This window comes from Moschus berezovskii, chromosome 12 (genome assembly GCF_049115385.1).
Source record: "Moschus berezovskii isolate FMDL1 chromosome 12, NW_MosBer_1.0, whole genome shotgun sequence".
Classification (NCBI taxonomy): Eukaryota; Metazoa; Chordata; class Mammalia; order Artiodactyla; family Moschidae; genus Moschus; species Moschus berezovskii.
In genome coordinates this window covers 97,721,006-97,732,613 of record NC_142471.1, presented here as the reverse complement: position 1 = coordinate 97,732,613, position 11,608 = coordinate 97,721,006, and the positions used below count along the sequence as shown (strand labels likewise).

The 11,608-nt window shown below is 55.8% G+C and overlaps 1 protein-coding gene across 5 annotated transcripts; it reads left to right on the top strand.

Moving 5' to 3' along the window:
* The first annotated feature begins 2,507 nt into the window (after positions 1-2,507).
* On the top strand, positions 2,508-10,878 carry ECHS1 (enoyl-CoA hydratase, short chain 1). 5 transcript variants are annotated; one of them, XM_055424359.2, is made up of 8 exons: positions 2,508-2,663; positions 3,751-3,948; positions 4,402-4,529; positions 5,345-5,444; positions 6,550-6,654; positions 7,384-7,503; positions 8,827-8,894; positions 10,221-10,426. In XM_055424359.2, exons 1-8 carry the CDS (start codon positions 2,576-2,578, stop codon positions 10,284-10,286), a joined length of 873 nt encoding a protein of 290 aa, XP_055280334.2. In that variant the 5' UTR covers positions 2,508-2,575; the 3' UTR covers positions 10,287-10,426. The 5 variants fall into 5 exon arrangements, with proteins under 5 accessions (XP_055280334.2, XP_055280333.2, XP_088698579.1 ...); XM_055424358.2 differs by having other exon boundaries at positions 6,517-6,654; XM_088842453.1 differs by lacking the exon at positions 8,827-8,894 and having other exon boundaries at positions 6,556-6,654; positions 10,221-10,878.
* The last annotated feature ends 730 nt before the right edge of the window (positions 10,879-11,608 follow it).

Below are 11,608 nucleotides of genomic sequence, written 5' to 3'. Positions count from 1 at the left end.
TCATAGACCAGGAATGAAACCCAAGCCCCAGCAGTGAAAGCTCTGACTCCTAACCACTGGACAACCAGGTAGTCCCATGTAGGTTATCTTTTTATCTTCACCCTCAAATTTGCAGAATTTGGGCAAGAATACAAATGGAGGCTAATAATAGGTGTCCAAACGTTTGAAATTTATAAATCAAAGTGGAAAAATTATTTCATTGTTAACATTTGCGTGTGTTGTGCTAAGTCTCTTCAGTTGAGCCCGGCCCTGCAACCCCGTGGACAGCAGCCCACCAGCTCCTCCGTCCATGGTATTCTCCAGGCAAGAACACTGGGGTGGGGTGCCATGCCCTCCTCCAGGGAAGCTTCCCAACCCAGGGTTCGAACTCACGTTTCTTATGTCTCCGGCATTGGCAGGCAGATTCTTTACCACTAGCACCGCCAGTTACATCTTATTTTATAAAACTATTCACATCCAGTATTCAATAGCTATCTCGTTACCAGTGTAAAGAGTCAGTATATGCTTCATGCCTGTTACATCTAGACCTATAAATACATAAACTGCAGAGTGACGTGAATTGTTCATTATTGTTGCAAAACTTCCCTCAGCCACTTAGTGCAGCTGCTGTGACTAATGCTGCACACACTTCAGGAGCACCTCTGGCCCATGAAATGGGAGGAAGAGAAACAGAAAGTATTCATAGATGTTTGTCACAGTGCTCAGCAGGGGAAAACTCAGTCACGTGATGCCTCTAAAAGGAAGCATTTTGTTAATAAATTATCTTTCCCTTGTCTAAGCACATCTGCCTCAACTCCTCTCCACACTGCAAAACAATATGAACTCTGAATTTTCCGTGACATTTAAATCAAGTCCCCCTAAAACCAAATTCTCTTACTGAGTTCATGATTAATCTCTCCACCCCAGACTTCCCTTTCTTGTGCCCTCTGACCTCAGTACTCTGCTAACTGAACACTAACCAGGTAAAAGTCAGATGACTAAGATGGATGCTGTCGATAAAGGGGTCAATGTACTAAAATTGCTGCTGTAGACATCATTAATGTACAAACTCAGGTTATTTCTCCAGGGCAAGATGAACTCACAGACCCCTGAACCATGGACCACCTGGCCTGAGAACGTAAACCAGAGACATCCTGACTCCTGAAACTAGATTCAGAAATGTCACAAAATGAATCTCAACCTTTCTTTTTTTAAAAAATCTTATTTTTTTTTAATCCCCTAACTCAAAGACCAAGTTGGTCAGAGGCTTATCAGAGCTGGTCTGAGTGCATCTGAGATTGTCTCTAACTCCTTTGCTTGGCGTCCTGCAAACACCCACTGTCAGGGAGTTTGGCTTTCTGCTCTGGTTTACACCTGAACATTGCCCTGAGAGCTGACTTCAGGTCACAGGTAGGTCCGCCCAGCTCCAGGGAGTCCACAGGCAGGTTTGGCTAGAAAGTCACTGCCTCCAGCTCAGAGTCCAGGACCCAGCTGTGGCTCGAGGTCCAGTCACTCAGGAGTGGGTACACCCTGCCTGTCCCGCAGCCTGAGACACAGCAGGAAGGGCCAAAGGTCAAGGGCACGGCTGCGCCTAGAGTAGAAAAGACCGAGGTAGTGTAGGCCGGCGGACAGCTCCGCCAAGAGCCCTGCGGGCCAGCACCATGGACGGGTGGGCCGGTGCACCCGCGCGAGCCCCTGGCGGTCCCTGTTGGCACTCGGGTGTCCCAGTGCGTCGTCAAGCCCCGGGCTTGGGGGGCAGCGGAGAGCAGGCCACGCAAGTTTCCACCCCCACGGCTCAGGAGCCCCGGAACAACTGCTCTCAGATGTTCCGGGCTGCTTCTGTCAACTGCCAACGGGCGCTTGCCAAGAGCGTTCGCCGGCGACTAAACAAGGGCGTTGGCCACCTGCGTCTGCGGAGATCCAGCCCTGTGCTACTGCAGCTGCCGACCTTCACTCGGGGTGGAGAGTGAGGCCCTCTGCTCCAGGGAAACTGGTGTAACAGGGCTTCAGACACGTTTTCAGAAACTGGTTTCATGACCCCAGTCCTTCCATCTCTTCATATCTGGAAAAGCACTAAATCCCTTCACCCTGACATTAGCGCCTCATGACGGACAGAGAACTTTTTGTAAAGTAGGCGCTTGACTGCAGTGACCTCCCCGTTCACCAAAATCTTATATACTGAGCTTCGCCCGCTGCCTCTCTGGAACAATTCCATCTGAGGGGGTCTCCCCCAGCTGCAGTCCTCATTCTGCCCCCAGTAAACCTTAACCTGAAACGCTCACACCGTGCATCCTCTTAGTCGGCAGCTCCTGCCGGCCGGGGCGGCCCAGGCGGGAGGGCCAGGCCCCGCGCCGCCGCCCCTCCCGTCCCCTCCCGTCCCCTCCCCTCCCCTCCCCGCCGACTCTCCTTCCACCGCCCCCCGCCGGCCCGTCGCCCCGCCCACTGCCTCCGCCGGGCGCGGTCTCGCGATACCTGCGTGGCCTCGCGGCCCGGGCCGGTGGGCGGGGCGGGCCCTGACTGGCGCTGCCGCGGGGCGGCTCCGCGGGCGGGCCCTCCGCGCGGGCGGGCGGAGCGCGCAGTCGTCCGCGCGAGCGCCATGTCCGCCCTTCGTGCCCTCCTGCCCCGCGTCGGCGGCCCGCTGCGGCCCTGGCTCTTCTGCCCGGCGCAGCGCTCCTTCGCCTCGAGTGAGTGCGGGGCCGCGGGGGCGGGCCGTGGGTGGGGTCCCCGGGCCTCTTCGTGGGCCGGGACCCCTGGGCCGCGCCGCGCCCCTGCCGCGGGGCGCCCAGCCTGGCTGCCCCGCCCGGCACCTCCTTCCTGAGCGCGCGGAGCCCTGGGATCACTAGCGTCTCTACCCCGGGGACTCGGGGCTGCGTGCCGAGACCTCTGGCCACTTCAGCATTTGGTGTGAAAGCCCTCAGACTTGAGGGGACGCGCGGTTCGCGCATCTGCGATTGGAAGGGGTAGCGCGTGCTGTCCTGTGGTGCCTCCTGCCCAGCCTTCCCAGGTCCACTGCTTCTCCCTGCAGGTTCTGCATGCCCCACCCCCAGCCAGCTGGGCACCCCCGCCAACGTCCCTCCACCACCCCGTATTTCCCGAACTCTTGGCCACATCTTTGGGAACGAATCTCTGCAGTCTCTTCCTTCATCTGTGTGTCTACTTAACCTAGCTGTTAACTGGCGTTCGTGTTACCTGACTTCCTTTTGACCACCTGCTTCTGCACCCTGGCCTGTACCCAGCAGTCTTTTTTGGTCTTGTATGTGGGGTGTGGGGGATGCTGCCTACACATGGGTGATTTCCGTCACTCCCCAGCAAGCCCACCGGGTAAGGTACCCCGTTCAAGGAAGCAGCTGCCTTGATTAAGCTTCCCCCCGCCCCAGCTCATTCTGGCTCCCAGGCCTGAGCAGGCTGCCCTTCCTGGTCTGGCAGTTGCCCTTTGCTTGTGTTGGCATTCAACTCTTCACCCAGTTGGCATCTGTCTAAAGAGGGAGTTTCCTCATTTCTTGTCTCTACAGGATCCCAGGCATCTCCAGCGCAGGTTCTGGGAGATGCCAACCAAGACATTCAGAAGGAAGGCTGCTGGTCATTGCTGGGGCTTAACTTAAGGAAATGTTGCAACATCTGTGAAAGCAGAAGCCCCCCATGCAGGGCGAGCTGCAGCACCAGGGACTGGGCAGGGCCCTCAGGTGTTGGGGTCACCCTGTCCAGTAGCAAATACATCCCCCAGTTTGATGCCTCTATTAGTGGCAATCCCGATTTCCCTTTTCTTCCCAGGTGCAGCCTTTGAGTACATCATCACAGCAAAGAAGGGAAAGAACAGCAACGTGGGGTTGATCCAGCTGAACCGCCCCAAGGTCCTCAATGCGCTCTGCAATGGCCTGATCATGGAGCTCAACCAGGCACTGGAGGCCTTCGAGGAAGACCCAGCTGTGGGGGCCATTGTCCTCACAGGCGGGGAGAAGGCATTTGCAGGTGAGCTGGGCAGCATGGTGGCAGGCCACCATGTGATCACACCTGTGGCATGGCAGGCAGCCTTATACCTCCATGAAGGCATCAGGCAAGTTCTGCATCTTGGGGATTTAGTTACACAAGGTAGACCAAACCCAGAGCTGCTTGGAGGGGCCTCTCTGATGTTTAATGTTGAGCATGTTCTGCCAGCAAAATCAGCCTGCTCAGAGGCAAGCAGGTCTCAGGTGAGAGGAACTAGTGAGTGAGCCCCACTTTCCCTGAGTCCCCTCCTGGTCTGTTTCTTGTCCACATCCCTCCGTGTTACCTTGTATCCCACAGTGTTACACTGTGCCCCCGGCCCAGCTGTGTGTCCATGTGTCCTTTCCCTGAAGCCCCAGTGCTTACCCTTGGGACACTCAGCAGCTGCCTGTTGATGTGGGACCTCTGGTAACTGGAACGTCATCTCCCACTACCCAGCTGGAGCCGACATCAAGGAAATGCAGAGTCACACGTTCCAGGACTGTTACTCTGGCAGGTTTTTGAGCCACTGGGACCGACTCACGCGTGTCAAGAAGCCGATCATAGCTGCTGTCAATGGTTATGCCGTGAGTGTTCCCTCTACACCACCTCCTTGCACTCGGAGCAGCTGAAGGAACTGTATCTGTGCGGTAGGACCGGTTTTTATTTGGAGGAGGCTGCATCTCGTTCTCAGTGATGCAAAAGAGCCGAGACCTGTAAAGGGCGTTTAGCATCTGCTCTGTGGGAGGGGTTCAGCTGTTGGTCTTTGGATTCCCCGTTAGTAAATCCCCCTGGTCTTCAGCATGGTCCCTAAGACTCCCCAGAGCCTTCTTCCCCCTCTGCAAGGTTAAGGGCACATGTGTTGGCTTTCTGTGCAGTTTTGATGACTTTCCAACCTGCACGACCTTATAAATTAACTCCTTCTGCTACCGTTGAAAGCTCTGGGGGCCCCGTTTGGTGCGTTGGGGTCTCCCATAGGCACCTGGATGGTTCAGAGGCTCTGGGGCTGGCTGTGGCCTGTACAGAAGTGAGAAGGACCTTTCAACTCACAGTTCTCTAGTAAAGCTTCCTTAGGGTGAGTGGGTCAGCAGGCAGAGTGTATTGGAACACAGCAGACTCTCAGTTCTCCCCTCTCTTGGCTGCCTTTGAGCTCCCTCAGCCGAGTGGAGTGGCCACGACAGACACTGTAGGACATGCCAGGCCAAACGCATTTGCTGCTTGGCCCTTGCCAGAGAGCTTGGCAGAACCAACTGTGTGTGCAGTTTATGGATATGGTTGTCTGACCTGCCGTCTCGGTGTTGGCATCTGCCGTACCCCAGACCGCGTTCCTAATAGAAAATTTAAATGAGCAAATGGAGTGATTTTTAATTGGGGTCCTCTTGCGGTGCCTCTTGTTTTGCAGCTTGGTGGTGGCTGTGAACTTGCTATGATGTGTGACATCATTTATGCTGGAGAGAAGGCCCAGTTTGGGCAGCCGGAGATTCTAATAGGAACCATCCCAGGTAAAGGCTCTAGTGTCAGCTCGTCAAGTCATTGGCCCAAATCTGCACTGTGCCGGGCATCTGGGCTGTCTCAGCGTCAGACGGAAACAGTGGGACTGCCGTGTGAGCCTGGCTGCACTACTGGCCGCGCGGGGCGGGGCCTGAGGGACTGCAGCCCTGCCAGCTCCTCGGGCTGGCCACATGCTGGCTTCTGACTGCAGTGGCTCTTGCTGCTGAGCCGCATCCGTGGTGGGTCCTTGTAGGTCAGCAGCTCAGAGTGACCACAGGCCAACACTGAGGGCTCCCGTTTCAGTGGCCAGAGCAAGACCCGTGGCCTCAGCAGGTTCAGAGCAGGGAATCCCATCACAGCGGGGAGGGTGACGGGAGCAGTAGGCCAGCAGGGATGCCGCTGCCCCTCAGCCCACCTGACGAGAGCTGCAGGCTGTGTCCCCACAGAATCTCTTCCCCGGTGTAGAGACTTCAGCCCAGGGTCTCTCCCAGGCCAGCAGGCCAGGCAGTGAGCAGTGTGGGGTCAGCGGAGGTTGACTGCCAGGCTTTTCCCATCCCAGTGCCCAAGGTCCCCACTGTGTTGAGGTAGTGCCTGAGTCTGCTGGACCATGGGTGACTCCCTCAGGTGGCCACTTGCCTCGCCCTGACAGCCCTGGGGTTCACTGTGGGCAGGCGAATGGGCAGACCAGTCTTTGCAGTCAGAGGCCGTTGAGTGGGCAGGAAGGGGAGCAGGGCTCGTGAAGGCGAAGTCCACATGGGGCTCGACACCCGAAGAGCCCGCGAGGCAGGAGGAGCCTTGCCCACGTCCCACTCCGGGAGCAGAGCCACTTGTGATCGGAGGCTGCCCTCCAGGGTGGGTCAGGTCAGGGTCTGCTAGCTCCACGCATCCATCCAGGGTCTGACTCCTGCACGAGAGCCGCTGGTACCGGGGGCCCAGGGCCCGAGGCAGGGGCCTGGGTGTGGGAAGGAGGTTCCCTTGTGATGTCTGGGTCTCCCCCAGTTCTGCCCACCCCCCAAATGAGTGCTGTAGGTCTTCAGGCCCTAGACACTTGTCAGCACCATGTCTGTGGCTTCTTGGCCACAGAGTGGCATGCCCAGCAGCCCTCTGCCCCTGCAGGTGCAGGGGGCACCCAGAGACTGACCCGTGCTGTTGGAAAGTCACTGGCCATGGAGATGGTCCTCACTGGTGACCGGATCTCAGCCCAGGATGCCAAGCAAGCAGGTACAGGCTGGGCCGCCCCATGGAGTTGCCCCCTTGGGAAGCTGAGTGGAGAGGGGAGGGCCTCACCCAGGGACCCCCACAGTGATCAGCACAGCTTTCCGGCGTCCTGGGAGTCCAGGATACTCACTGCCTGTGTCTATGTGAAATACCACCATGCACAACTGCTGCTGCTAAGTCACTTCAGTCGTGTCCAACTCTGTGTGACCCCATAGACGGCACCCCACCAGGCTCCCCCATCCCTGGGATTCTCCAGGCAAGAACACTGGAGTGGGTTGCCATTTCCTTCTCCAGTGTGTGAAAGTGAAAAGTGAAAGTGAAATCGTTCAGTCGTGTCCGACCCCTAGCGACCCCACGGACTGCAGCCTCCCGGGCTCCTCCATCCATGGGGTTTTCTAGGCAAGAGCACTGGAGTGGCTCACCCTTGCCTTCTCCACCATGCACAATGGAGTGACTCAAATGTCCACATGGATTAAAAAGACTAACAGTGAAACCATCCCACTTCTCAGAACCAATGTGAACAATGGGGGGTCTCCAAGACCCTCTGCAGGCAGGCCCCCTCCTGGCCCCTCAGTGAACTTTGACTCTAGGAGCCCCGTAACCTCGGCAGCCGAGGGTGGCGGCCCCAGTAGGGGGCGCAGAGGACCCTTCCTGTGTCTCTGTTGGAGGCCTTCGCTGTGACAGAACTGGAGCCAGCTGTTTCCACATGTTGGTTACCTTTTTGTGTTGCAGGTCTTGTAAGCAAAATTTTTCCTGTTGAGACAGTGGTCGAAGAAGCCATCCAATGTGCAGAAAAAATTGCCAGCAGCTCTAAAATTATAACAGCAATGGCCAAAGAATCAGTGAACGCAGGTAAGGAGGAGGGTGGAGAAGCCTCACAGGAGTAGTTGCGAGGCTTGATAATTTGGGGTCTGAATTGTGCATCTTAATTGATCTGCACAAAAATTGTTAGGATTCTCAGTATTTCGATTTTGGCTCTTTGTAGCATTCTAGTTTGTAGTTCGGAGAAGGCAATGGCAAGCCACTCCAGTACTCTTGCCTAGAAAATCCCATGGATGGAGGAGCCTGGTAGGCTGCAGTCCTTGGGGTCGCTAAGGGTCAGACACGACTGACCGACTTCACTTTCACTTTTCACTTTCCACTTTCACACATTGGAGAAGGAAATGGCAACCCACTCCAGTGTTCTTGCCTGGAGAATCCCAGGGACGGGGGAGCCTGGTGGGCTTCCGTCTATGGGGTCACACAGAGTCGGACACGACTGAAGTGACTTAGCAGCAGCAGCAGTTTGTAGTTGCTTGCTGACAAATTCTGTTGAACTGGTATGAGCTCACCTTGGAAGCAGGACCTGAGAACTGGGCCAGCTTGGGGGCCAGTGCTGGCGAGCAGGGGCAGCCCAAGAGGGTCCCCTGCAAACCTGGGAGGAAGAGGTTCCTGTCTGCAGCAGCTGCGCCTCACTGTCTGGGGGTGAGCCGGGGACAGCTGTGCCCTCCCAGCTGTGGGTCTGGGTTCAGCGGCCACTCTTGGCCAGCAGAGCAGCTCTGACCACCCCTCTTGAGAATAGCTTGAGTGTTAACACAGCGATCTCATCTCAGCGCTGGAGTGAGGCTATCCCTTTGCTTGTGCCTCCTGTGATTGCAGTGAGCATCCCTGGAGGGCCACGCTGCCCCAACCCTGTCTCTGCTCCCTGGGCTCAGCCTTCACTGCGTGGGGCGTGCAGCGGGGTGTGTGGCGAGGCCTGGGACGCCTGTCACCGCCTGGTGCCGGTCATGGGGCCTGGCTGCAGTTGCTACCGCAGAAGCTTCTGTGAGCCTCGTGCCCCCTTGCTTCTGCTGCAGACGCACCTGGGCCTCGCTCCGTTCTGCCCACAGCTCCGCTTTCGGTGTCGTCCTTCTTATTTGTTGTGCTTCTACAGTCCGCATTCCTGGGCTTCCTCAGCCCCCTCGTGACTGAACAAAGATTTCCATCCCACCTTCCATGCTGGTCCGCACACAGGACACAGGCAGCCCGGAGCAGCTGTACACTGGGCCCGTCGGCCGGGGCGACACCCTGGGGAGGGAGGCTGCACTTCAACCCCGTGACAGCAAAGCCCACGTCAGCCCTGGGCTGCCCTGCCTCTGAGCAGTCGTGCACCCCTGCGCCTGTGTCTCAGCCCTCACTGTGGGGTTTCCTTTTCAGCTTTTGAAATGACATTAGCAGAGGGAGTTAAATTGGAGAAGAAGCTCTTCTACTCCACTTTTGCCACCGTGAGTAGCCTCATTCATGTGGGGAATCACATCGTCCAGCCGTGGAAGTTCTGAAATTTGCTTGTAGATTTTATCACCGTTTCTCTCTGGTCAGAACTCATAACCTCCCTGTAGCTGGGCAGTGATGTTTGCAAATAAATGGGGCTTCCCTGGTGGCTCAGACCGTAAAGAATCCACCTGCAGTGCAGGAGACCTGGGTTCAGTCCCTGGGTTGGGAAGATCCCCTGGAGGAGGGCGTGGCAACCTACTCCAGTATCCTTGCCTGGAGAATCCCAAGGACAGAGGAGCCTGGCAGGCTACAGTCCACAGGGTCACACAGAGCCGGACACAACTGAGTCACTAACACAGCACACAGCAGTGTGTGGAAGTTCGAAAGTACAAAAGCTTTCACAGTTATTTCTTATGACAAAAGATTTTAGGAACTGCACACTTAAATAGCAGTTCCTGTATTTAAAAGGCAATCTATTTACCCATGATTTTCCTAGATTGTTCCAGTTACTTGGAATGGGGATCAAATGTATTTTAACACTCTAATTATGGCACATTATTCTCTAGGGTATTTGCCAGTAACTTGAAAGAAGTCATTCTTTTAATAGTCACTAAAATTCATCTCTTATTATCAGGAAGTCATATTATAGGTGTTTCATAAAAGAAAGATTAAAATGACTTTGGCTCTTGAGGAAGTGCAGATGTGTGTGTGCACATGTGAGTGCACGTGTGTGTGGTGTGAGTGCATGCACTCAGTACACACGTGCACTCACATACAAGTGCACACACGTACTCACATGCCTCTGCACTTTTGTGTGAATGCATGCATGTGGTGTGAGTATATTCATGTGTTGTGAGTGCGTGTGTGTGAGTATTGCATGTGTACACTGGTGTGAGTGCATGCGTGTGCTGTGAGTATTCATGTGTTGTGAGCACGTGTGTGTGTGCGTGTGTGAGGAAGGAGGGCCGAGGTAGAGCCTTTGCTTGTGTCCTGCTTCCTAACCCTCAGGACATCACCTGACGCAGATCACGACTAGATCCAGGTTGTGATTTGGTGAATGACCAAGTACGTGCACCTGCGGTTCTCTGTAGATGAGGGTCTGTTCCACTCGAAGGTTAGTGGATGACTGAATGACGGTCACCACGGCAGGGCAGAAGTGTTGACTGAAAATACCCATTCCCGGTATTCGCTGGTCAGGGAGTTGGGTCATTCACCCTTGAGGTGATCCCACCACAGAACCCATGGGTGTGGGCGGCTGAGGGTGGGAGGAGCCAGCAGGTTGAGCCGGCCTGACCTCGGGAAAAGTCACCATCCACCCCTGCTTCTCCTCCCCACAGGACGACCAGAAGGAAGGGATGGCCGCGTTTGTGGAGAAGAGAAAGGCCAACTTCAAAGACCAGTGACAGCGGCCGCCTCCGCCTCTGCCTCGGCGCCCCTTCCACGAGGACGAGCAGTTTCGGAAGCTGATCAGTGCTTCTCCCTCCTGCGCAGTGTCGGTGCCACGTGGCTTCTCTCCAGCTCTGCGGGGTCTGCAGTGTGGTGTGGGCTCACAGCCTGCTGGGGGCAGGTGGCCTTCACCCAGTGGTCACAGACCCGGCTTGGTCCCTGTACCTTTTGCATCCAGTGGGCGTGGCCTCTCAGAGCGAAGGCCTGGCTGCTGGGTCTCTAGACACTTGCTCTTACTGACAGACTTCAGGTCACATCAGGCTTTCCTGTAGCTATTTCTATGGGTGGTTCTATCACTTTTTAAACACTTCTCTGAGCAGCAACATTCAAATAAAACAAGGTCTGCGACGTGCTCGCATCCTCATCCAAGTGTGACTTCTGTTCACAGCTTCATGGCTCTTAGGATTTTCTGTGCCCATGCGCTCACGTGTGAAACTCGGTTTTCTTTGTATGAAAATGGTTCTCCACATTTCTGCTGCTTTCACACAAACGCACCCTGTTCTTTCATGACTGATTCTTTTTCATTCTAAAATAGATAACAAAAAATTTGCTATTGTCCCCGCTTTTAAACGTACACCAGCAGCAGTGCGTTCTCAGTGCTTTCATCTGTCTCCGTGTGGTTCCATCGCCCCAAACGGAAACTACGCCTCAACACTTAACTCCCTCCCTGCCCCGCCCGCCCCCGCGTCCTGGGGACCTTTATTCCACTTTCTTTCTGTTGCCGAATTGAATATAATATTTCCAAAGTCCACCCAGGTTCTCACAGTAACAGTTCCATTTCTTTTCATGGCTGAATACAGTTGCTACTCGCGTTCTCTTCAGTGGCCCTGAAGTCTGTCATGACATGTGTACGTTGTGATCTGCTTGCTCAAGTGGCGTAGGATACGGAGACCATGCCCAGGCTCCCGTGTCAGAGCCGTCGTGGCGACAGTGCAGCAGACACTCTGCGTGCCTTCAGCTCCGGCACGTCTGTGAGGGTCTCGTCCTGCAGCAGACCCACTGCTTCCTCTCCAGGCCCTGCTTAGAGTACGCGCAGCAGGCAGGCCAGGGCGCAGCCTCGGCCCCCTTGGCAGAGGGTTGCAGAGCGGCTCTCGCGGGGCCCTCGCTCCCAGCTGTGCAGATAGACCAGAGCACCAGGGCACGTTGTTGAAGGTGCTGGATGATGGGGTCGCCCTCGCGCTGAGAGCAAGGAAGCAGGCGCAAAGGGACGGTGAGACCAGGCTCCCCTGGGGTTGGAAGGCCGGGCCTGGCCAGGCGGTCCTCACCGTGACAGATGTGG

Bases quoted from the DNA above. Each gene is read 5' to 3' on its own strand.
- ECHS1 (XM_055424354.2), top strand. From the start codon at position 2,576: ATGTCCGCCCTTCGTGCCCTCCTGCCCCGCGTCGGCGGCCCGCTGCGG. The intron at 2,664-3,750 runs GTGAGTGCGGGG...TTTTCTTCCCAG, and splicing joins GCAGCGCTCCTTCGCCTCGA to GTGCAGCCTTTGAGTACATC. The intron at 3,949-4,401 runs GTGAGCTGGGCA...CCCACTACCCAG, and splicing joins CGGGGAGAAGGCATTTGCAG to CTGGAGCCGACATCAAGGAA.